General features: G+C 40.5%; 1 protein-coding gene across 2 annotated transcripts in view; it reads left to right on the top strand.

The window, feature by feature from the left end:
• The window catches only part of ARHGEF17 (Rho guanine nucleotide exchange factor 17), a 2,179,236-nt gene that overhangs the window by 2,081,339 nt on the left and 71,666 nt on the right, over positions 1-26,231 (top strand). For both annotated transcript variants that reach the window (XM_044071304.1, XM_044071302.1), the window contains one exon: positions 7,232-7,380. In XM_044071304.1, coding sequence (XP_043927239.1) covers positions 7,232-7,380 — 149 coding nt within the window. The remainder of the gene's footprint in view (positions 1-7,231; positions 7,381-26,231) is intronic.

Raw genomic sequence — 26,231 nt, 5'->3', positions numbered from 1 at the left:
GGTCAAGATTTTTTTTTTCTTTTCTTGTATAACCAATTAATACTGTGGTTCCACCAGGGTGGCTTGTCTTTTGGGTTTGTCTTATTCTTAATAAGAGTGGGCTCACCTCATTCTATACAGCTACCAATATGGATGCACAGCAATTTTTAAATAGCTCAGTGTATGTTGCGGTGTTTACTGGGTTTGGGGCTGAGTGGAATACAGCCAAGGTGTTGCTGCTTAGTATTACTGCATTATGGTCACATCTGACGAGTGAAAACATTACATTGGGTGAGGAACAATGCCCCCTCCCCCTATGTTTGTAAGTACATGCTCAAGGATGTTTGTGCCCCTGGTAGGAGAATGGACCAACTGTTCCAGGATGTTGGTATTAACAAAGTCTGGGAATTCCTGGGCTTGTGCATTAGAAGTGGTGTAGGATTCCCAATCTGTAGAGGGGTAATTGGGATCTCCCATGAATATCATACTGGGTTTGAACAGTGAGGGACTCTTAGTATATTGAGATAGGCAGTATGGGTTTCCTGGGAAATGGAAGGGGACCTATAAGTTGCAAGTATATGATATGAAACCTTGATTATGGTGAGTTGCACATTTATGAGTTCCAATGCATCATACACTTTAGTCTGGATGAGAGGTTGGTTTTAATGTGGACTGAGACTCTTCTGCTTTTAGTTTCCTCCTGGTCTAAAGGTGAGAAAGGCATTATAACCTTGCATTTCCAGGGTACTCGCTACGACTTTAAACCATGTCTCCATTGCTACACAGATGTCTACACTCTCCAGGGAGAGGAAGGCTTGCTGGCAGTGGAGTTTCTTGTTAAGACTTCTAGCATTGAGCAGTACCACTGCTACACAGATGTCTACACTCTCCAGGGAGAGGAAGGCTTGCAGGCAGTGGAGTTTCTTGTTAAGACTTCTAGCATTGAGCAATACCACCTTCAGATATTCCTTCATGGGTTCAGTTAAGTCGGCAGGTTTATCAGTTTGGCATTGCCTAAAAAAGGCACTGTAGGTCTTTGCCAATATCCAAAAGCCTAGAAGGGATACATGCAGACCATCCTTGGCAAAGCAGGGTGGTCTGTCAACCATGTCGTCCCATGATGTCAAATATTATACCCCATTGGATTGACACCAGAAGGTAAGCCAGTTGTTAAAATCAATCATTTTCTGTTTGTAACTTAGCATCATCCTTGGAGAAGGTAGTATGCTGCTCAGTGCAAGGCTCATATCTGCCTGAGACTCATAATCAGTGAGCTTGGTCATGTCTCACTTCATATAGTCAAGGGAGGTACATCTCAGGTCATTAGCACCTACATAAACTGTGATAGTGTCATACTGCTACTGGTGGTGCAGTGATCTGAGTGCCTGTGTGACTTGATAGATCCTAACCATGACTCTCTCCTTACTCAGTCTGGTGAGGGGGGACATCAGTGTACCTCACTTAAAATCAACAATGACCAGGAAATTTGGCTGTGCTCTGGTTTGCCTTAATGGCTTAGCAGTAGAGGCATTGGATATAGTGTTACTATATTTAGCTGTGGGTTGTGTTTTAACGGAGTATTTACATGATGGCTGAGGACCTTTTCTTTGATTGTACTGTGCAGGAGGTCTTAGTGTTGTAGGAAGGTCACCTGTAAGTGCCACAGCATAAGTATTTTTGTGTGTAGGGTCTTTACTATGTGCAGTAGGCATGATGCAAGTGTCACTGACAATATCTAAAGGATTAGTTTTGAATGTATGAGAGAATTTTGCCTCTTTTCACCTCTTGCATACTTTATCTGTTTTATCCTATTTTCACATTTTGCATACTTTATTTGTTTTATTAAGAATAAGTGGGTTGTCAGTGTACATGATTTGATTGATGCCTCAGAATACCCATCTCAACCAGACTGGTCACAGAGAGTGTCAGGAAGTGCATATCCATGTCTACTGATATACTAGGACAGGAGTGAGGAAAATTTAAATATTGACTAGGTCAATAAGACAAGGAACTTGATGAGCAATGCTCAGCTATGTGCAGACTATGTGCTCTAGTAGTTATAAAATCTGTCTAGACAGTAATGCAACAAGAGTGTAGACCACAAACCTTCTTAAAATAAAATAACTGGGTTGGAGCCCACATGTTTAAATCAGAATAAAGACACTTAGAGTAACAGGCACAATAAGCCTTCACCAGCAATTCCCAGCTTAGAAGGGTGGAGGTTATCCTCTCATCCCACAAGAGTATAGACCACAAACCTTAATGTAAAATAACTGGCCTGGAGCCCAAGCACTTAAACAGAACTAAGACACCTTTAGAATACCACACATGGTTGGGAGGTTGGCATAATGGTTAAGGTGTTTACCTTATAGACACAAGGTGCAGGGTTTGATTCTCACATGGGGTAATTAGTTTGGCTTAAAATAACCCACAAGGGCAGTTAGCCTAGTAGTAAACCTTATCAGTCATCACACAATAAGCCTTCAACCAGTAATTCCCAACGCAGAAGGCTGTGAGCTACCTCTCCTGCCAAAAGAGTGTAAACCACAAACCTTCCTTGTGTATGATAACTAGATTAAAGCCCAAGTGCTGAATCAAAACTAAGAGGCTTAGAATGACAGTTACAATGTAATCAGGCTACTAACAAGCATTAATAAATACAGCAGATTAAATGCAACTGAATACTTTAAGAACATGCAGCAAAAAGCTAAACAAAATAGGAAGAAGCACAAATACATTAAAAGCAGCCAAATAAAGCGCATTCTTTTTGTAAGTGGAAAGGGAGGAAACAGAAGATATTTCAAGTTTAAGAGACTAAGGGAGAGGGCCTTCCCAGATGATCTCTCAGTCTCAGTAGAATGAGCTGATGATATGGAACTGGGAAGAGTATCCAAAATCAGATTTATAGTAGAGGCAGGCAACTCAAAATCCACCAAGTTTAAAAGTACAACAGCAGCAGGGAAGGTAGGTGGGAAAATCAGCTGCAGGCAGAGAACAGCAAGTCTAACAAGCACTATAGCTAAATAAAAATGCCACAAAATATTTGTAGTTAAATGAGGAATCCCATCTCCTCCCACTAATTAACTGCATGTTATTCACTGTCTGCAAAAGAATTATTTTCTAACTGACCTCAGTCAGGAAAAAACTTAAAGCAAAACAAAAAATGATATAAGAAAAACATTAAAAAATAGACGTAACCAAACCTTAAATGAATAACTTCAATCCGAAATGAAATGCAGACAGAGATTATCAATAGTCAGGCAGAAAAACAGCAAGTCAAACATGGTCAGTTGAGGTAAGTAGATCATTCCATTAGAACAAGGTGGTTTAGGGTTACCTGATCTGAAGGGATATTTTAGAGCTGCACAATTAAGGCTCTTGTATAACTCAAGCAGAAAGCTATAATTTAAAGTGGAAAGGGATGGTGAAGCGGGGGGTGAATTCAAGAAATAATGTGAGAGTGGGATTTTGGATACAGATCCTTAAGGAGATTAACATCAACCGTACAAAATATTATATTCATAATGCAGAAAGTATTCTGAGAATTAAGCTAACACAAGAATGAAGAAAGGAGATTTTGCCGATAGGGATGACTGAAATTATGGGTACAGAGAATAGGCAAGAGGAATTTACTGGAGAAAACTGGCAAATGAACCAAGGTTCCGGTACCTAATAGCTATAGATGAAAAGGTAATGGAATGGGAAGAGACCAAGAAGACATTTAGACTGTAGGCTAGAGATTGTCTTCTCTATCAAGGCAAAGAGAAAGGGATGAATGAATCCTAAATGAAAGACCTGCTCTGGTAAAGTTTTTCGCTGAATCTAGAACAAAATGTGTTTTTACAAAAAGGATAATTAATAGGGCATATAAAATATTGCAAAAAATACAGGAATCAATCAGAGGAGATTAGAAAAGATTGAGAAGAGAGATTGGATAAGCAATTCACAAGGAAAGAATGAGAGGACATATGTATGTCTCCCAAATATGCAACAAAATATTTGGAGCTTTCGCTTAGGTATTTTTATACCCCAGGCAGACTCCAGAGAATTTTTTGTACAGGTAGATGCCAAATGTTTGGGGTGTGATAGGGAAGAAAGAGGTAGCTGTGGACATATGTTTTGGAAATGTAATTGTTCTCTGTCAGAGATATTGGGTAGGTAATTGGGGGTAACTAAGGAATTGATTTTTTGAGCTGAGATACAGGGTCTGAATTGCCTAGACATAGTAAGGCCTTGTTAAATTGGATTCTTGTGGCTACCAAAAAAACAGTTATTAGAAGGGAGAAATAAATGTCTAAACCAACTGTATTTGAAGTATTGAATATTGTAACAAGAGAAAAAGAACTGGACGTGGCCACTTTAGAAAAGGATAGGAACAAATTACATAGAAAATGGAAAATGTGGGAAAATTACATGCAGAATAATGTTTTGGAGGAGGAGGAGCGAGTTTTAATGGAAGGCAGGAGTTGACTAATTTTATGTCATGTTGGATTGATGATAGTTATACAAAAGAATATATGTGGTGTATAATGCTTGCAACTAAGATGTTAATATGGTTTGTTTTCTTTTACATAAATGTATGTTTGCCCTTGTCATAAGTGATAATTGAATAAACTTGTTAAAAAAGCAAAAATATTTTTACCCACTTAGACTACCTTCAGAAATTGTGTCCTATCTGCCTGAAACCAGGAATAAATTTAGTGATTCTATGCACTATATTATATCTGGGAAGCAATGGAATGAAGTCCTTTATAACCTTGTGGTTCACCTCAGTGAAACACTATTTCAAGGCTGCCTTAAAACGTCAGCTGCAAAGTAACTGGAATTATAGTTGTGGTAGTTTCTCTAGTGAAAATTATTATTTGCCAACCTTCATTTGTTTGATATGTAGTTCTTAAAACTGTGGCTTTATATTGCTAAACACCTATCACTGTGAAAAAAGATGATCTGTAATGTAGTTTCAAAATATTTTTTTGTACTAGTCCTCATTTTTGAGCTGCAGAAGTACCGATAATTCATGCAACCCTGCAAGTTCAAAGCTGTGTGTTTATTGTTTTGAACTTGTGATTCATAAACTTATAGAAAGGGCTGAAAAGTGTCTAAAATGTTAAAAATACATAATAAAATAAAACTTGACACAGTTCAGGCTGCTAGATTGATACCTAATGCTCTGCATGTTTGAGCAGGACCAAGTTTGGAACTCTCCAGACCTGTGATAAACACCCTAATTCAGTGTTTTTCGGGCTTGATCAAGCTATTTTTCCCAGTAATAATGATGATATCCAGAGTGAGAATATTAGAAAATAAATGGATGGTGAGGCAGATTTTCTCTTCAGTTTGGAATACTGAAGCAATCTTTCTCAAAGATAACTTTCTCTGTAAAAGCTTTCCTTCATTTAGAATGTGTAGGTACCCTTCTTAGTGATGGGACTGTTTTTCTCATGCAATTATTTAATGAGATGGACTACATTTCATTTACCATTTTTCTTGTAATATTTGGTCTCACCATCTGAATAAATGGAAGTGCAGGTATCAAAACAGCTTATGTCCATAATGCAAGAAAGTAGTAGTAGTTATCTAACAAATACATGCCTGGAATAAGTATTACAATATTGAAATAGGGCTTGTTTATTTCAGGTGTGAAGATTTGTCAGACTAGATATAACAGTCGGTCAGCTCTGCTAAAATAGAAATATAAAGCATTGACTGTAATCCAGGTGACTTATATGAATAGCAGCCTCTTTTAGTTAAGGGGTAGGATAACCTTGCTTATCTTAAGGGAGATGGAGTGGTCCTGCTCATGAGGTGCCGCAATTCCCCTCAGTGGAAGACTGTCAGACTTATAAGTGACCCTGGGGCATGTGTTTGGCTGACCAAGATATATAATGGGTGACTTCACTATCTGTGAGCAGAAGCTTGCACCTTCACATGGAAGATATACCATCCCCAGCAGTAATGTGAGCCATATATCCCTGGCACAAGTGAGATTTAGATCGTTATCATAAAAACTCCTAATGGCTTCCTGGGTGATGGCTCCTTCAACCAGCTCTCATCCAAAAAGGAGCAAATGTTCCATTCAAGAAATGGGAGGATAGTTTTATTGTAGAGAGCACCTCTACCTTATCTGAAACTTAATCTAATACCGAGGGTGATGCATGCTGGAGAAAGTGAAATACCATATCCCAGCAACCTGCATTGAAAAATGCTAATTTTGTCACATGCAACATTTTGTTTTTTCTTCCCTGCAGGCATAACCAACAAATCAGTGTTTGAAGGATAGATACCAAACAGTTATCAGAGTATAGCATACATTAAAAACCCACCTCTTGGAGACGATATCTTAGCTGTCCTTCATTCCCACAGATAATTTTATCCATGAACGTGAGAATGAATACTAGAGAGAGAAATGAAACGGTGAAAGAGAATGAAGAAATTAAAAGAGGCGACAAACGAGACAGGGAATCATAGGAGCTACATTACATAGGTGCACAAAAAGCTACATACGTAAATTGATAGAAATGTATTTGGTTTGTTTTTTATGTGCTGAAGGCCATGCAGTTAATGAGGTGCAGCACATTATCTTTGTATCCATAAGTTGTTCACTATATAAGATGTCTGAATTCACAGTTTGGAATACAAATCAAGGTGACTTTACTTAGTCCTTTTCACACCAGGAGTTGGACTCTAATCTAAGCAACACACTTGATCACCCATCCTGGCAGGAGGAAAGTGTTGGTTTCAGTTGAGCACATTTCTCCGCTCCAAGAAGAAGAGGGGCCATAGGCGCAAGGGACTCGGATTTAGTGTTCCAAGCTGTTAATTGTAGCCCTTGTAGGCATATATATGTCTGTGAGCACACGTATGTCCAGAAATGGAATAAAATGTGCCCATAGTGAAACAGGTGCTTACATCAGCAACAATGGAGTGGGGGAGGGGCACAAAGTCCCTAATGACTGCCTGGATGATGGTTCCTAAGGAAGGGGGAGTGCTGATTGTTGGCAAGCACTGGGGAAGAAAGCATAAAAAGGTATTTCTACTGGATCAGTCTCTGGAATGGAATGGCTTGATTAAGTCAAAGATGTTGATAGGTTTTCCATGTTAATATATTCCAATTTACTGAAGTATTGGGACATAATTATAATGGTTAATTCTCACTACAGGTCTTCAGATCCAAACACACCCATGAAGTTACAATAGAGTTCTGTTATAAAGCCTTGGTTTTTAAACTGTATGCATTTCTCTTTATTTACAGGAAGTTTCTGGGATCCACAGAATTCCAGATCTTTGTGTCTTGGTTCGCCAGGGAGTCCTGTTACCAAAATGGTGTCGGTGTCAGGAAAGTTGTGGTGTGGCTGTCAAAACCAAATTATCATCCTCAATACTACTAGTCTTGCACAAGAGGTACACTTTTGCATTCAATTGTTTGTCTTTTTTTTTCTTGGCAAAAAAGACCAGAATAGTTTAACATTTTAATCAAGCAAATATGCAAATTGTTTGTAATGTTACACCAGTTGTTTGGACTTGTAAAATAACCCACTGTAAACAACTAAGAGTAAATGTTTTTGGATTGAAAACATGATGTTCCTTGCAATTGCTTTAAGATTTCTAAGGAACAACGCTAGACATCTTTTCAGGAATGTCATTTGTTGAATAATACCTGGAACTCTGCTTGGTAGTACACCTCACATGAGTCAAGTGATCACCCAGTGCATTCTCTTTAATGTTTTCAGTAATTCAGGCATTGTGATCTTTGCTGTAATGAATAGTATGTGACTGTGAATGTGTGCGCGTGTGTCTGTATGTGTGTGTTGTGTCTCTTACATGAATGTACATGGAAGGAGCAAGCAGTTCAGTGAAGGCTGAACGGCCCAGCTACTTTTCAGTATGTAACATTTCAGTAGTACTCTGTATGTAAGAGAAAATAAAAAAAGAGCAGTAAGTGTACAAAAACAGCAGTGGAATACCATTAATAAAGATAACAAGACAAGGATAAATTGGCACCGTCGTAGATCAGGAAAATAAGTGAAGGTGTTTTTAATGTATTTTGTCTAGATGTGTAGTATAGAGGTTATATGTAGCTCCCTAGGTTTATTAATGTTTTTGTAATGCTTCAGTGTACACAGATGTGCAAACAGTGAAGAAGGCTACAGAAGGATAATAACGTATGTGAAGTAAATACTTGGGTCTTAGAGAATTGTGATGACAACATTGAAAATAACTTTTAAAAGGCCCCAGGGAGGTATGATTCAGGAGAGGTGGGCAAGACATTGCCCAGGCTGTTTTTTGCAAGGCAGGAGAAATTCTGACCTCAGCTGTGAACATTTTAGAAGGTGGTTGGTATACTTAAAGGAAGATTTAACCCCAGTGGATATATCCTCATTTGAGGAGGCAGTACCAGAATCAGCTAGTGGGAGTAGGTCCATTTATTTTAATGCAGTCACTATGTTTTGCTGCAGAAATGGATGTGATGCACTCATAGATGTTGAACAATGTTGGGGTGTCACGGATCATGCACCTTTACACTGTTGAAACGATGATGAGGACCATACCTCAAAATTGGCAGTCCTCATTTTCAGGGGAAACAGAGCACAAAGTATTAGCCCAGATAATCATTTTTGCTAGCAAATCTAGGAGATTCTGTCTCTCTTATGACCTCCCTGATTGAGAAATATAGACACTTTCAAGTAGTTTATGCAGTTAAGTGGGTGGATGAGTGTTCATGTTCTGCCAGAAAGAGACAGGAAGTGTAAGTTCCTGTTGGAGAGGGATTGCACTTCTCATTCTTCCTGAGAACTTTACCAGGGTGCTGGAAAGAAAACTGTATGTCAGGAAGACCATTGTAGGTTCCATGCTGTCCATGGAACAATAGATCAGATGTTTGTCCTTTCACAGATATTGGAGGGGCGTAGAAATTTGCCAGCAATGTGACTGTGTTTTGAGGACCTGGAGAAGGCAAATTGCTTCATACCTTGGAATGACTTTGAGAAGGTGCTACAGCCATATAGGTTTCTTGGGCCATTGTTGTAAACCATTCATTTCCTGTTTATGCAGAGCAAGAGTTGTGGACATATTCTAAACATTAAATGAGGTATGTTGGCTGGTACTGAACTCCAGCAAGGGTGCATCTTATTTACCAAGCTGTTTGATTTCCATGGGTAGGATTTCAAGGCACAGCCTTGTTAATTAAGGAAACTATTAGAACCTGCAGATTACCACGGTGTACTTTATACCCAATAAAAATAAATTATAAAAAAGAAAATATACAGTGGCTCTGGAATATTTTTTTAATGCCTTCCAATGACTACCCTTCTTTCACCCAATTAATCCAATCATTCATCTCATAGGTGAAAGCTGGGCATCTTCCAGCTTGACTGAGAGAGCTTTTCGGCCTATTCATTCCCAAGCTATAGTGCAGCAGCTTAATCTGCCCATTTTTTACACCTTGCATCAGACGTTCTTCAGTCTTGAAGTTGAAGTATCCTTATTGCATGTATGCTAACATATTTCACGGAATGTCTTTTCTTGATAAGCCCACCAGTATTAGTTTTGCTACTGTTTTTTGTAAATCTTTAGAACTGCACAAAACAAAATATAACAAGTTGTGTTTTGACAGCCCTGGCTTGTATCTTTTCCATTTGTAAACTGAAGAAATCTAGGTGAACTTTAAAGAAATCTAGGTATACTTTAAATAAATGGCTACATCCATTCCCTAGATGGCCTTATATTCATATGCTGCAGTATTCGTAACATGGGTGAGTCCACCTCTGGCTGACTCATATGTCCGGCCAGTATACGAAAGTCTAAATGCTACTGTAAGGTACGTGCGATGGTGCACATCACTCTGCGTACGTCAGCCATAAAGAGACATCGGGTATAAAGCAGACATCAGCATGCAACTCCCTCAGAACTGTTCTGTGGCCTGTCCAACTGCCAACTCTGGTTATTGCTTGCCAGAGAGCTCTCTCTTGTGCTTCAGATAAGTACCCGTTGTTTTTTTTTTCTTTTTGTTTGGCTACTGTGTTTTTTTTTTTTTGTTGTGAGTACATGTCAGCTAGGAAGGGCACATGTCAGTGTGGAAGGCAAATTCCACATAAAGACTCATAGGTTCATAGGTAGGTACTAGGCTATTGGCCCTAGGGCCTATATAAGCCTAGCCAAAGGTACCCTGGCTTTCGCCACCCAAGAAAATTATTTTCCTGTGCCACTGTGGAGCAGAGCCACAGAAGTGATCCCCGGGGTGAATTTCCTATCTCCCATCCAATCATCAAGATTTTTCTTGAAGAGTGCTAATGAGGAGCTTTGTTTGATATAGATAGGTAGTTTGTTCCAGAGTATGGGAAGTCTCTGGGACAGGAATCTATCCCTCCAGCATGTTCTGTTTATTGTGGTGACGAGGTTTAGGTCCCTAGAGCATGTAGCTCGTAGGGATTGGGATTTCTTTAAGTGGAGCATGTCTAAAAGCTCTGGGTTTGACATAGCTTTGTGTGTTAGGCAGAGATCGCCTCTGAGTAGGCGATATGCAATGGAGTAAAGCTGCAGTTTTTTGAGACGGTCTGCATAGGGCATCTCTTTGAGGCCGGTAATCCTCTTTGTGGATGAGACTCCCATGAGCCTTGCTTATTTTGCTTAGGTCCAGACCATGATCACACATCCTGTGCTGTCTGCAAGGCCTTTGTTCCTAAAACTGTCTGTAGCCACTTAGTGTCCCTTAGGTTATAGCTTCATAGGTATGTACTAGGCTGACAAAACCCCCACTGTAAAAGTAGCCAACTCCAAATCCAGCTCCAGACAAGTGACAAGTGGAGTACCTCAGGGTTCAGTCCTGGGACTGCTCTTGTTTGGCATCTACTTCTCTGAAGTACAGGTCAACCCTGAGGGACTCTGGCTAACAAAGTTTGCAGATGACTGCAAACTGGGAGCCATTATTGAATCCCCAAATGATGTGGATATTCTACAAAAGGGCCTTAAAGAAACAGATGCTTGGTGCCAGAGCCATGGGGTCCATCTCAATGCCAAGCAGTGTATAGTTATCCCCTTTGGGAAAAATCATGTACCCATGAATTACCACATAGGTGGCAGTACACTAAACACCGAAAGTGTGATAAGAGACATAGAAACACAGGTGGACAGTGGTCTCACCTTCGTTAACCACATCGCCACAACAGTCGGGAAATCCTTCTATGTGGCACACCTCATCACTAAGGGCTTTTCATCCAGAAAAAAAGGGGTCATTGTCCCACTGTACTCATCCCTCATTAGACCCATCATAGAGTACAATGCCCCGTTTGGTATGTACCTCACAATACATCTGCAAAAACTGGAAAGGCCACATAAACACCTCAATAAAAGAATCACAGGCCTAAAGCAGATGCCCTATGCTGACTGACTAAAAAAACTCCGGCTATACTCGTGTCGCATATCATGTACTCAGAGGCGATCTCTGCTTAACATACAAGGCCATGCCAAACCCAGAGCTGCTGGACATGCTACACTTAAAGAAATCCCAATCCATCAGAGCCACACCCTCCAGGGACCTAAACCTTGTCATCACAATGAACAAAACATGCTGGAGGGTTAGGTTCCTGACCCAGAGACTCCCCATACTCTGGAATAGACTGCCCATACATGTCAAGCAGAGTGCCTCCTTGGCCATCTTCAAAAGGAACCTTCACGACTGGATGGGAGATAGGAAATTTACCCCGGGGATCATGTCAGTCGCCCTGCTAGGCAGGGGTCCAGGTAAGTAAATATTCTGGGAATGAAATAGCCAGGGAATTGTTATGGCTAGGCTTGTAGAGGCCCTAGGGCCAATAGTCTAGTACCAACCTATGAACCTATTGGCCCTGGAGCCTTTACAAGCCTAGCCCATTGGATTACCCTGGCATTGTGCCACCCGACCTTGGCAGTGCACCTATATTTGGAGAATCTTTGCCTTAAGCACTTAGCTTGAGACATGGAACTGACATCGGGCCCTTCAGAAGAGCCACAACTCAAAAGTCCAAGAAGCCTTGGCCTGATCCTACAGTTGCTCCCTCTACTCTGGGCGGCATCCTTCCCAAGGCTGATGTAGGCCCAGAGGCCGCTGTGGAATCTGCAGAGCCTCTTTCAGTGGGTACCATGGTGGAAGCCATCAAGGAATCTGTAGGCACATCCCAGAGGGATTCACAGGCATCCGATTCAGGTGCCAGAGGGAACCATAGCTGGTTATCTCTGAAGGCCCTTTGCGGCATCAGACAGATTGTTGTATATGAAGATGTTCCTATGGACATTATGGATGCTTCCCAGTGACAGGCCCCTTCTACCTTTCATCACCTGGCTCCTGAGGCTCCAAAGAAGAAGAAACTACAAATAAAACATGTTTTCTCTGGCTCCCGAGGACCAGGCTTTTGATAAAACTCCTCACTGGCAGGCCTTTACCCAAGGCCTCTTTAATGCATTCATGGCACTCTACCAGATGTCAGCCCCTTTTTTTCCAGCTCTGGCCATTTCTCCTTCTACCCATTTGAAGAGGCCTGCAGAGGATGTCTCTTCCGATGGTTATGCCTCCCCAGAGGAGGAATCTAATGGTATGGATTCCCCTGGGGAGACCATTTCCTTTGAAGAGACCATTTAGAAGATGATGGACTTCTTTAAGTGGGATTGCTGCCAGGTTTCTGAGATTCTGAAGAGGTACTATGACCTTCTACAAATGGAATCCCCTAATCCGTCGGCCATCTCTCAAGTCCTTCCGGCCTTCTTGGATACCTTTACTGCAGCTTCCAAGTGCCCAGCTCCCAAATGCCCTGACAGTTTACAAGGTGCCTGAGGATGCCAAGTTCCTTTTTAAGGCACCTGTGGCTGACCCAGCTACTATATCGGTGGCAGCAGATAAAGCTTCCAAACTTTTACCCTCCACCTCCCTGCTTCCCTCTGATAAGGAGAGCAAGGTTACGGCAGGGGCGGCCCGTGCTATCGGACTGCCGGACTGCAGCCCCCTCAACTTCAAACTACTGATAAAATAAAAAAATAAAAAGAAAAAAATATTTTAAATTTCGCGGACTTCGCGCATGCGCACTGCTGCTGAGACAGTCTAGTGCATGGAGCATGCGCACAGCAGTCCTGATTGAGAATCATGGACAGGAGCGCTCCCACAAGTCTATGCAGTTTTAAACTGCATAGACTGCCTGGGAACTCGCTGGGGAAACGCGTCGGGGTCGGACTGCAACGTCAGCAGTCAGGGGAAGGATCTGGATTGGATTGGAGTTTGCTGCAGGTGAAGATCTCGCGACGGGCAGGATCAGATTTGCGCGGGATTTCTGCTGCAGTCTCGTCGGGATTTACTTACTGGATGTATGGTGGTTTTGTGGACAGGGATTTGGATTTACTACAGGACCAGGTAAGTGGAGTGTGTGTGTGTGTGTGTGTGTGAAAATGCCTCAGGTGGGATGTACTGGTGATTAGACTCATGGTGGTGTGGTAGGGAATACCTCAGGCTTGAACCCTGTACCTTGTATGCAGGTGTTAAAGACCTGAATTCCCTACCCACCACCATTTGTAAAAAAATTGCAGATTTTTGCCTCATATTTGATCTGATCTATTCCTCATAATATCTGTGTTTTTTAAATATTGCAATGCTTGAAATTTGATGGTGCAGTGGTAGCATTGATGCCTCACAGCTGTAGGTTCTTGGCTGGGGTGCCTTCTTTGTGGGGGGGTCTGTATCTTCTCCCTGTGTTTGTGTGGGGTTGCTTTTGTGTCCTCCCATGTTACAAAGACATGTCTGCATTATTTCTTCCTGGGCCTCTGCTGAGAATTGTTTTTTTTTGTTCCAAGTCAGACTGTCCTGATTAACAAATTGACAGGCATTTAAATTTCAGACTTCATGTTTCTGAATGTTTACTTCCTTACATATTTGATGGTGCAGTGGCAGTATTGTTGCCTCACAGCTATAGGTTTTCTGGTTTGATTCTTGGCTGGGGTGCCTTCTGTGTGGAGTCTGCATCTTATCCCTGTGTTTGTGTGGATTTGCTCTGGTGTCCTGCCATTTTACAAAGACATGTGTCTACATTATTTCTCCCTGGGCCTCTGCTGAAAATTGTTTTTGTTCTGTCAGAAGTAAAATTGACAGGCATTTGAATTTCAGACTTCATATTCTTCAGAAAATACATAGTAAAACAACTTTTTATTCTAGCAATAAATATATAGTAACACAACCTTTTATTATAGCAATTTTTAAGTTTATGACTATTTGAAATTTGTCCTTATTTTTGGGACTGTAATACCCTGTTATTGGCTTTGTCCAGTTTTTTGTGCTAATGTTGACAGCTATGGCAAGAACTGAATTCACTGAATATGTTTGAGGGCTGTATTCCCTCATTACTGGGTTTGTCCAGGTGTTTTGTGCTAAGAGGTTGACAGCTATGGTGAGAACTGAATTCATTAAATGATAGCCATTTAAGTTTCAATCTTCCTCTCTTTCACAAAGCAGCTGATTTGGCGTAGTGGTATGTTGTTCTGACTATTTTGCACATTGACCTTGGCAGTAAAATGTATGGTGGTAACACAGCATTTTATTCTAGCAGCTTTCCAAGATTATACAAGCAATGTTTAATGTGTCCCTGGTTTTTGCCCTTTTGACCCACCCCAATAAATTTGGCTTTTTCCAGACTTCTTGTGCTGCGAAGTTGAGATGTAGTTGAGTATTGTGTATATTTTACAAGGAGCTGAGAGCTGCAGGGGAAGAGAAGTTTAGTGCTGATTATGCTAGGTCGGCTCACATTGCTAATAGCGCAACAGGTTGTGTACTTGCTTTTAATGCAGAAGGTTGTTGGTTCTACTCCCATAAGAGGTGAATGCTGCTGTACTGAAAGTTAAGATACTAACTATGAGCCTGTTATCAGTTTGCCATCCATTTCCTATTGCAATATTACTAGCTTATTTTTAATGTAATTTAGGCAATTTATTCCTCAGGGGCATCAGACACTTTATTTTTCGGTGAAGCCATGAAATATAAAGGTGATTGCTAGCAGCAACCTCTTCATTAGTTACAGATTTATTTAACGTGGAATTATTTAGATTACTTTTTTACTACTTCAGAGATTGTGCATATTATTTACTGATAATGGCGGACTGTAGAATTGTGCATATTTACTGATAATAGTGGACTGTAGAAGTTTGAGTAGACTTTTATGATGGAAATGTTCTGAATTGGGCAGTTTTGTTTCATTGTTTACTGGAAAAATGTTCAAAGCAATAGGAAGGTGTATCAAAGAGCACATGTATGTTTCATATGCAAGGGGCCTATGATTTAAAAGCAGCCCAGAATTAATTTTTATCTGCCACGGGTAAAATGTATTTTTCTTTGAATGTGGGTTTTAATTTTGTTTCAATGAATGTGAGTTTCAAGGGCAGAGAAGTTTTAATGCCAAGTTTGTTTAGCAGATGTCTTAGTGTTTGTGCTCTAAAATGCAAAATAAAACTTTCAAATGAAGTTCAAATCATCATAGAAGTAAATCAATCAGCATGCACATTAGTGTTTATGGTAAATGGAGTAAAATAGCAAAGTAATGGATCATTGGAATGGCTGCAGGGGGAGGCTCCATTCAACCATGGTTTTGTGAGGGGGAAGGGCGGCAAACTTAGGCAGCCCCAGCTGAACTATACCTCCCAACTGTCCAGATTTTCAAAGAATGAATAGATTTTTTGCTTCTTATTTTTGGTTTGTTCCTCAAAATTTGTGGTTTTCTGGCAAATCATTTAGGAATTAAGTCACTAAATAATGACACACTAGTTTCAGACTTTATAACCTTCAGAAAAATGCATGCTAAAATAAGACCTGTTCTATCAACTGTTCCAGTTTATACAAGAGCAATTTTTAGTACTGTTTATATGTTCCCTCAATATATTTGGCCTTGTCCAGATGTATTGCATTAACAGGTTGAGAGGTACATGCAAATAAATTGCTTTATAGAATTAGGCATAGCCAAACCTCTCAACTGTCCCTGATTTTGGCTCAAAATGTTGCTTTTCCCTTAATGATCCCTCCACAAAATAGCAATTTTGGAAGAAAACATGGAGGGTTTATAATTAAGAAATAACTGTAATAATCAAATTACTTTTATTTCAGAAATGCATGTAGATTATTTTATTTTGTCAGCTGATCAAGTTAGCAGTACTAATATTAAAGTGTCCCTTCTTTGACAGGTTCCTAGCTGTATTGTGTTGCTATTTTATATTTTTACATCACATTTTTGGTCCATTTTTCATAAAATTGTGTTTTTTGGCAAATTAGTGACAAATAATTAAAGACTGAAGTTAGAAAATAATGACAGACATTTGAGTTTCAGATTTCATACCATTCAGAAAATTCATACTAATGCAAGACCTCTATTAGCTTTCTAAGTTTATAAGAGCAATATTTTAAAAATTGTCCTTATTTTTGGGCCTCTGTCCCATTTCTTTGTATGGCTTTGTCCATATTTCTTGCTCTGCGGTTGAGAGGTATGACAAATGTGTCAGGGCCATCACAAGTCAGCCAGAGACATTTCAAACTGTGACATACTTGTTGCACCCCACTCCCCCCATGTAGTGACTCTGGATGTGTCGAAGCAAGGCAAGGAGTAGTTATGCAGTGTAAATGTGCAGAGAATCCCACCCATCCAAGGTAGACACAAGTACTAGAGTGGCTTTTCATCTGTCCTTGATTTTTACAGAATGGTCTGGTTTCTGCATATTTTTTGTACTGTTGATTTGTGCTTATTACTCAAAGTGCCTGTTGCTCTGTGTTTAAGTAGCAATACATTAATGACCATCAGGTAAGCTTGGCTGAGATTGCAAGATGCAAGTAAGCTTTAATAAGCATACTGTTAAAGAATTGCCAACATTGAAAGCCTTTCTGTTGCCATGTAGAGAATACTTAACTAGATAATGTATAAGCCTTGGGTATTGAAATGCATATGCCAGTATTTGTAATAAAGGACAGAATTACATTAAGAGTCTCATTACACTTTGAGAATACCAGTCATCTCTGCAGGCTTAACCCGTAAACCGAATGCCAATTGCGTGGTCCATAACCTGTACAGTAATCCTTTTAAGCAATGTATCTTGAGCTTATTTCTTGTTTGCTTTTCATTTTTTACTTTGATCATGTTTTCCCCATGAAACAAGTAGATGTCAGGCAGCAGGTCTTTTTTTGGATAAGGAACATTTTTACAAGTGGGGGCATCAGAGATTTCTACTTTCAGCATGTTACTTGTTACTTTAATAAAGCTGAATATAAATTATAATTAGAACTGCAGTGCAAAAAGTGGTTTGAATTGAGTGCTGCTTGTTTTTCTTATACTTGATTTTGACTGGCATTCCATTAATGTATTTAAAAAAAGTAATTTATTTTTTCATGCCTCACAACCTTTTTGTTTCCATCTAGATATTAAGCTGTCATGCAGCCAATGCATTGAAATATTTTTATTCTTCTACACTTCATTTTGTCTTGATTGGACTTTCATAATGACGGTTTGGCACCCAGTGCAGTATATTAAGTTTTTGGGGTTTGCTACTACAGGTGTGTGTGTGTGTGTGTGTGTGTGGTAGGGAATACCTCAGGCTTGAACCCTGTACCTTGTATGCAGGTGTTAAAGACCTGAATTCCCTACCCACCACCATTTGTAAAAAAAAAAAAATTGCAGATTTTGCCTCATATTTGATCTGATCTGTTCCTCATAATATCTGTGGTTTGTAAATATTGCAATGCTTGATATTTGATAGTGCAGTGGTAGCATTGTTGCCTCACAGCTGCAGGTTCTCAGGTTTGATTCTTGGCTGGGGTGCCTTCTTTGAGGGGGTCTGTATCTTCTCCCTGTGTTTGTGTGGGTTTGCTTTTGTGTCCTCCCATGTTACAAAGACATGTCTGCATTATTTCTTCCTGGGCCTCTGCTGAAAAATTTTTTTTGTTCCAAGTCAGACTGTCCTGATTAACAAATGTTAAATAAAATTGACAGGCATTTGAATTTCAGACTTCAGGTTTCTGAATGTTTAATTTCTTGCATATTTGATGGTGCAGTGGTAGTATTGTTGCCTCACAGCTATAGGTTTTCTGGTTTGATTCTTGGTTGGGGTGCCTTCTGTGTGGAGTCTACATCTCCTCCCTGTGTTTGTGTGGATTTGCTCTGGTGCCCTGTCATTTTACAAGGACGTGTCTGCAGTATTAATCCCTGGGTCTCTGCTGAAAATTGTTTTTGTTCTGTCAGCAGTAAAATTGACAGGCATTAGAATTTCAGACTTCATGTTCTTCAGAATACATAGTAACACAACCTTTTTTTCTAGCAATTTTCTAAGTTTATAAGATGAATATTTGAAATTTGTCCCAATTTTTGGGACTGTATTCCCCCATTATTGGCTTCGTCCAGGTTTTTGTGCTAAGGTTGACAGCTATGGCAAGAACTGAATTCACTGAATATGTTTGAGGGCTGTATTCCCTCATTACTGGGTTTGTCCAGGTGTTTTGTACTAAGAGGTTGACAGCTATGGTGAGAACTGAATTCACTAAATGATAGCCATTTAAGTTTCAGTCTTCCTCTCTTTTACAAAGCAACTGATTTGGCGTAGTGGTATGTTACTCTGACTGTTTTGCTCAGGAACCTTGGCAGTAAAATGTATGGTGATAACACAGCATTTTATTCTAGCAACTTTCCAAGATTATACAAGCAATGTTTAATGTGTCCCTGGTTTTTGGGCTTTTGACCCCCCCCCCCCCCCCAATACATTTTGGCTTTTTCCAGTTTTCTTGTGCTGCTAAGTTGAGATGCACTTGAGTATTGAGTAGATTTTACAAGGAGCTGAGAGCTGCAGGGGAACAGAAGTTTAGTGTTTTGCCTTGTTAATAGCACAACAGGTTGTGTACTTGCTTTTGATGCAGAAGGCTGTGGGTTCTACTCCCACAAGGGGTGGATGCTGCCGTACTGAGAATGTTCTCCTTGGTGAAGATACTAACTATGAGTCTGTTATCAGTTTGCCATCCGTTTCCTCTTGCAATATTATTACTAGCTTATCATTTTTTAATGTAATATAGGCAATTTATTCCTGAGGGGCAACAGACACTTTATTTTTCGATGAAACCATGAAATATAAAGGTGATTGCTAGTAGCAACCTCTTCATTAGTTACAGATTTCTTTAATGTGGAATTATTTAGATGACTTACTTCAGAGATTGTGCATATTTACTGATAATGGACTGTAGAATTGTGCATATTTACTGATAAAGGTGGACTGTAGAATTGTGCATATTTACTGATAATGGTGGACTGTAGAATTGTGCATATTTACTAATAATGGTGGACTGTAGAATTGTGCATATTTACTAATAATGTGGAAGTCTGAGTAGACTTTTTTATGATAAATGTTCTGAACTGGGCAGTTTTGCCATTATGGATGCATGCGTTTTGTTTCATTGCTTACTGGAAAAATGTTCAAAACAAATTTAAAACACCCTCTAACAACTGTACTGTATTGTACAAGGAATATAATTTTAGTACAATGAGGAAGGTGTATCAAAGAGCACATGTATGTTTCATATGCAAGGGGCCTATGATTTGAAAACAGCCCAAAATTAATCTTTATCTGCCACTGGCAAAATGTATTTTCTTTGAATGTGGGTTTCAGTGCTGTTTCAATGAATGTGAGTTTCAAGGGCAGAGAAGTTTTAATGCTAAGTTTTCATTGTGAGACTGCATTGCTTTGTTTAGCAGATGACTTAGTGTTTGTGCTGTAAAATACAAAATAAAACTTTCAAATGAAGTCCAACTCATTATAGAAGTAAATCAGTATGCACATTAGTGTTTATGGTAAATGGAGTGAAATAGCCAAGTAATGGTTCATTGGAATGGCTGCAGAGGCTCCATTCAACCATGATTTTGTCAGGGGAAAGGGCAGCAAACTCAGACAGGCCCAGCTGAACTATACCTCCCAACTGTCCAGATTTTCAAAGAATGAATAGATTTTTGCTTCTTATTTTTGGTTTGTTCTTCATAAAATTTGTAGTCTTCTGGCAAATCATTTAGGAATTAAGTCACTAAATAATGATACACTGAGTTTCAGACTTCATAACCTTCAGAAAAATGCATGTTAAAGTAAGAGCTGTTCTATCAACTGTCTCAATTTATACAAGAGCAATTTTTAGTACTGTTTATATGTGCCCCAATATATTTGGCCTTGTTCAGATTTACTGCATTAACAGGTTGAGAGGTACATGCAAATAAATTGCTTTATAGAATTAGGCATAGCCAACCTCTCAACTGTCCCCGATTTTGGCTCAAAATGTTGTTCTTCCCCCTAATAATCCCTCCACAAAATAGCAATTTTGGAAGAAAACATGGAGGGTTTGCAATTAAGAAATAACTGTAATAATCAAAGTTATAGATTACTTGAAATGCATGTAGATTCTTTTATTTTGTCAGCTGCTCAAGGTAGCAGTACTAATATTAAAGTGTCCCTTCTTTGACAGGTTACCAGTTGTATTGTGTGTCTATTTTATATTTTTGCATCACATTTTTGGTCCATTTTTCATAAAATTGTGTTTTTTTGGCAAATTAGTGACAAATCACTAAAGACTGAAGTTAGAAAATGACAGACATTTGAGTTTCAGATTTTATACTCTTCAGAAAATTCATACTAATGCAAGACCTATTCTATTATCTTTCTAAGTTTATTAGAGCAATATTTAAAAATTGTCCTTATTTTTGGGCCTTTGTCCCACTTCTGTGTATGGCTTTGTCCAGATTTCTTGCTCTTGAGGTTGAGAGGTATGACAAATGTGTCAGGGCCATCACAGTCAGCCAGAGACATTTCAAATTGTGACATACTTGTTGCACCCCGCTCCCCCATGTAGTGACTCTGGATGTGTCCAAGCAAGGCAAGGAGTAGTTATGCAGTGTGTCCCCCCCATCCAAGGTAGACACAAGTACTACGGTGGCTTTTCATCTGTCCTTGATTTTGCAGAATGGTCTGGTTTCTGTCATATTTTTGTACTGTTGATTTATGCTTATTACTCAGATTTATGCTTATTACTCAAAGTGCCTGTTGCTCTGTGTTTAAGTAGCAATGCTTTAATGACCATAAGGTAAGCTTGTCTGAGACCGTAAGATGCAAGTAAGCTTTAATAAGCATACTGTTAAAGAATTGCTAACATTGAAAGCCTTTCTGTTGTTGCCATGCAGAGAATACTTAACTAGATAATGTATAAGCCTTGGGTATTAAAGGACAGGATTCCATTATTTTAAAAAGCTCATTACACTTGTTGGAGACTTCCAGTCATCTCTACAGACTTTACCTGTAAACTAAACAGAATGCCAATCATGTGTGGTCCATAACCTGTACAGTAATCCTTTAAGCAATGTATCTTGAGCTTGTTTCTTGTTTGCTTTTCATTTTTTACTTTGATCATGTTTTCCCCATGAAACAAGTTGTCAGGCAGCAGGTCTTTTTTGGATAAGAAACATTTTTACAAGTGGGGGCATCACAGAGATTTCTACTTTCAGCATGTTACTTGGTACTTTAATAAAGCTGAATATAAATTATAATTAGAACTGCAGTGCAAGGAGAAGTGGTTTGAGTTGAGTGCTTCTGGTTTTTCTTATACTTGATTTTGACTGGCATTCCAGTAATGTATTTAAAAAGTAATTTATTTTTTCATGCCTCACAACCTTTTGTTTCCATCTAGATATTAAGTAAGCTGTCATGCAGCCAATGCATTAAAATATTTTTATTCTTCTACACTTATTTTTGTCTTGATTGGACTTTCATAATGATGGTTTGCCATCCAGGGCAGCATATTTAATTAAAGTTAGTTTTTGTGGTTTTGAGCATAGCTCCTCGCCTTTCTAGTTGACCACACCCCGTCCCCTTGACCCCACCCATTCAGCTGTCTCCTGCAGCCCCCCTGTGATTTGAAGTCACCAGCCGCCACTGGGTTACGGAGAGACTGGGGAAAAATGTGTATACTTCTAAAACCTTGGACTCTAGAGCAAAGAATTATCAGATGCACATGGCCAAATATTCCTTGGCTGTTATGAAGGATGCAGTGAAACTTGTGTTAGCGCTTCCAAATTCTCTCAACAAAGCCAAGCTCTCCAGGATTTTTAATTCCTGCTCCGAGGTTACTAGGCACTCCATCAGATGTAGTTACCACCCTTACCAGATGATATCAAAGCTAAGCTCATGGATGCCCCTGGACAACAAAGCCTTATTTGGCACTGCAGCTGCAGAGCTATTTAAAACTCTTCAGGAAAAAGGGAAGAAAATCCAGGATTTAAAACACAGTTGAATCCCCTGTCCCCTGCTTCCAGAGAAATTACCCTGCCAGAACCACGTTTGTTAGGAAGAGAACTAAATCTGTCCCACCCAAATGTAAAAGGGATGTTAGGAGACAGGCTTTTCCTAAATCTGCTTCCTCCACACCCTCCCAGAAACACCCTTTTCAGGCCAAACCTGGTAGTCTGTACCAACCCCCACAGGACCAATTGGAATTCTTTCCACTTGTCCTCCCCTCTCTTCTTTTTCAGGTTGGTGACTCATCCTAGTCCTTTCCCATGTAAACACCTTTCTAAAAGTTCCTTCTCTCTCTTATTCTTCCCCAGGCCTTCATGGTGTCATTGGACATAAAAGATGTTATCTTCACATCCCCATCCACCAATGGTTCGGGAGATTTCTTCACTTTTCTGTGGCTTCCTCTCATTTTCAGTTTTGTGCTTTGCCCTTTGGTCTATCTATGGCACAGAGGGTATTCACAAAATGTTTAGCCCCTTTTATAGCCCACTGCAGACTGCAGGGCATACAGATATTTCCATATTTGGATGAACTGGTCTTCCAGGCCCCATCTCCAGAGATACTCCTGGATAGTCTTTCATAGGTTCATAGTTGTGTACTAGGCTAATGGCGCTGGAGCCTTTACAAGCCTAGCCTATAGGATTACCCTGGCATTGTGCCACCCAACCTTAGTTCCTAGTGCCTCTGTCAAGTAGAGTACAGCCACTGGAGTGATCCTCAGGGTGAATTTTGTATTTCCCATCCACTCATCAAGTTTTCTCTTGAAGAGGGCATGTGAGGTTGTCTGCTTGACATGTATGGGAAGTCTATTCCATAGCATGGGCAGTCTCTGGGTTATGAACCTGTCCCTCCAGCATGTTCTGTTGATTGTGTTAATGAGGTTGAGGTCTCTGGAGCATGTGGTGCAGAGGGATTGGGATTTCTTTAGCTGTAGCATTTCTAACAGATCTGGGTCAGACATGGCTTTGTAAGTCAAGCAGAGATCGCTTCTAAGGTGATATGAGACAGAGAATAGTTGGAGTTTTTTGAGTCTGTCCATATAGGACAAGTGTTTAAGGGCTAGAATTCTCTTTGTGAGGTACTTTTGCAGCCTCTCCAGTTGTTGCAGGTGTCTAGTGAGCTACATGCCAAACTTGGCATTGTACTCAATGATTGGCCTAATGAGAGAAGAGTAGAGAGAGAGAGCCAATGACCTCTTTCTTCCTGGATGCAAAACCCTTAGTAATGAGATGTGCCACATAGAAGGACTTTCTGACCACAGTGGCAATGTGGTGGTGAAAAGAGAGGCTGCTGTCGACCTGTGTTCCTAGAGCTCTTATAATGCTGTCTGTGTTCAGTGGACTACCATCGATGTGGTAATTCAGGGGAACCATGTTTTTCCCAAGGGGGATGACGGCACATTTTTTGGCGTTGATCTTAAGGCCATGGTTCTGACACCAGTCGTTGGTCTCATTGAGGCCTTTCTGTAGGATGTCAGCATCACTTGTGGAGTTAATATTAGGTCCCAACTTGCAATCGTCTATGAACTTTGTCAGCCAGAGTCCCTTTGTGTTGGCCTGGACTTCAGAGAAGTAGATACCAAACAGGACAGGACCCAGGACCCAACCCTGTGGGACTCCATTCATGACAGGTCAACAGTCTGACTTGGAGTCAGCTACTTTCACACTGTGGGTTCTATCTCTGAGCCAGTTTACAACCCACCTAGTGATAGAGGGGTTGATGCTTAGCTTAGTGAGTTTTTCTGTGATACCTGAGTGGGAAATTGTATCAAAGGCCTTGGCCAGATCAAGGTAGGCTGTATGAACCACCATGCCTTCATCCACAGTCCTGGTGACTGACTCAAAGAAGTCGACCAGGTCGAGCAGGCATGATCTACCCTTCACAAAACCAAACTGTGTAGGATCCAGAGTTTGGAGATTCCCTATATCCTTGTTTATTAGGTCCATGATGATGCATTCCATAGCTTTGCATATCAGACTCGTCAGCCTAATGGGGCGATAGTTCCAAGGGTCTGTAGTCGCTCCTCCCTTGTGGAGAGGGATGACTGTAGCAATGTGCCATTCGGTAGGGATAAAGCCTAAGGTGAGGCTGTGATTGAATAGGGCACACAGGTGAGGTGCCAGTTCACCCTGTAGCTCATGTAGAACACAGCCAGGGATATTGTCAGGTCCCATAGAAACTGTATTCTTGGCCTTGGACAGTGCTGTTTCAACCTGTGCAGCAGTAATATTGGTATTATGATTGGTCCTTTGGGAGGGGAGAGAGGGGTAAAGTTGACACTGAATCTGTCGGCCAGTATATTGGCAATATCTGTTGGCTCGGTATAGGAGGTACCATTGTGCAGTAGCTCAGGGCAAATCTGGGTATTGCCGTGAAGATTCTTTACATGACTATAGAAGGCCTTGTGGTTGTCTTTACTATATGCTGCAATTCTGTTTTCATAGCTAGCTTTAGAGGATTTGATGAGGGATCTCAACCTTTTGTGAGGCTGATAAGGGAGTTTTTCCAGTCTTGAGACTTCACCTAATTCCTCATCAGTTTCCTTCTTCTGTTGTAGAGTTTGTTTATGGCACGGGACCACCAGATCGGCTTCCTTTTTTTTGAGGAGAGTGTCTTGGTTCTACTGGGTATGGCGAGATCCATGCATTTGTGTACATGTTCATACAGTGCATTGGTGTATGATTCGACGGTCATGCAACTATTCTCCATTTGCATGGGTGTTGTGAAGTTAGCCACCTCTGTTTTTAGGAGCCCAAAGTTAGCTTTAGAGAAGATTTTCATGGTGGTTACCTGGGGGGCTGGGAGGGATGTGGATTTCCAAGGTGATTAGTTTGTGGTCGGATATAACCAGGGAGGAGCTGACTACTGGTGTAGAGCAATGGTCGCCCAGATTAGTAATGACCAGGTCAAGGATGTTGCTAACTTTAGTGGGGGTAAGAACGAGCTGGTCCAGGACATTGGAATTAATGAATTCCAGAAAGCATTGGGCAATTGTATTGGTACATGAGTAGTTTTCCCAGTTAATGGAGGGGTAGTTGAAGTCGCCCACTATGAGAGTGTTAGGTTGGACCCTAATATTCTCCAGTGTGCTTAGGAATGTGGAGTGTGAGTCTTGGGACATGTTTGGGGACCTATAGCAGGCTACAACCTGAATCACTGTCTTACCCAATGTTAGCTGTACCTAAAGTATCTCAGATACATTATGTTGGGTTACCATTCTGGAGGTGTGTGCATCCTTTATGAATATGTAAACACTACTGCCTTTGGAGCTTTGGTCCAAGTTCTGGGTTCAAAAGGTGTGGAATGAGTTATAGCCTGGTAGTGCAGGGGTGCTTTCTGCTGCCTTGAACCGGGTCTCTGTTACAGCACAAATGTCGATGTTCTCCATTTTAAGGAGTGCTTTGAGCGAGTGCATTTTGAAATTTAGACTTCTAGCATTGAGCAGCATGACCTTCAAATTGCATTTGTTTGCAGCTGTTACAGAGGTAATTTGGTCTTTAGAACACTGCCTAAAAAAGGCACTATGGGGTGGCAAGAGCCTTGGCCAGTATCCGGAAGCCCAGGGGTGACAGATGCAGGGCATCTCTGGCAAAGCATTGAGGTCTGTCAAGCATGTCATTTCAGGCAGATACTGGATCCCCTTAGAATGACACCAGAAACTTAGCCAGTTGTCGAAATCAGTCATTGTTTGCTTGTACTGTGGTATCATTCTGGGTGATGGTAGGATTCTGCTCAGGGCTAGGGTCATACCTACATGTTTCTTTTCATGTAGTCCAGGGAGGTACATCTTAGGTCATTCACACCCACACGTACATCTGTGCCTGTTGTTGAGGGACCTGAGTGCGTGCATTATGTGGCAGATCCTGGTGCCTGACAGGCAGCTGACTGTTACTTTCTCCTTATTCAACCTAGTGAGTGGGACATCAGTGTGTCTCACTATTGAGTCACCTATGACT

Source organism: Protopterus annectens, chromosome 5.part0 (genome assembly GCF_019279795.1).
Source record: "Protopterus annectens isolate FY-2018-M chromosome 5.part0, PAN1.0, whole genome shotgun sequence".
In the NCBI taxonomy this organism is placed as follows: domain Eukaryota; kingdom Metazoa; phylum Chordata; order Ceratodontiformes; family Protopteridae; genus Protopterus; species Protopterus annectens.
This window is presented reverse-complemented; position numbering and strand designations above follow the sequence as displayed.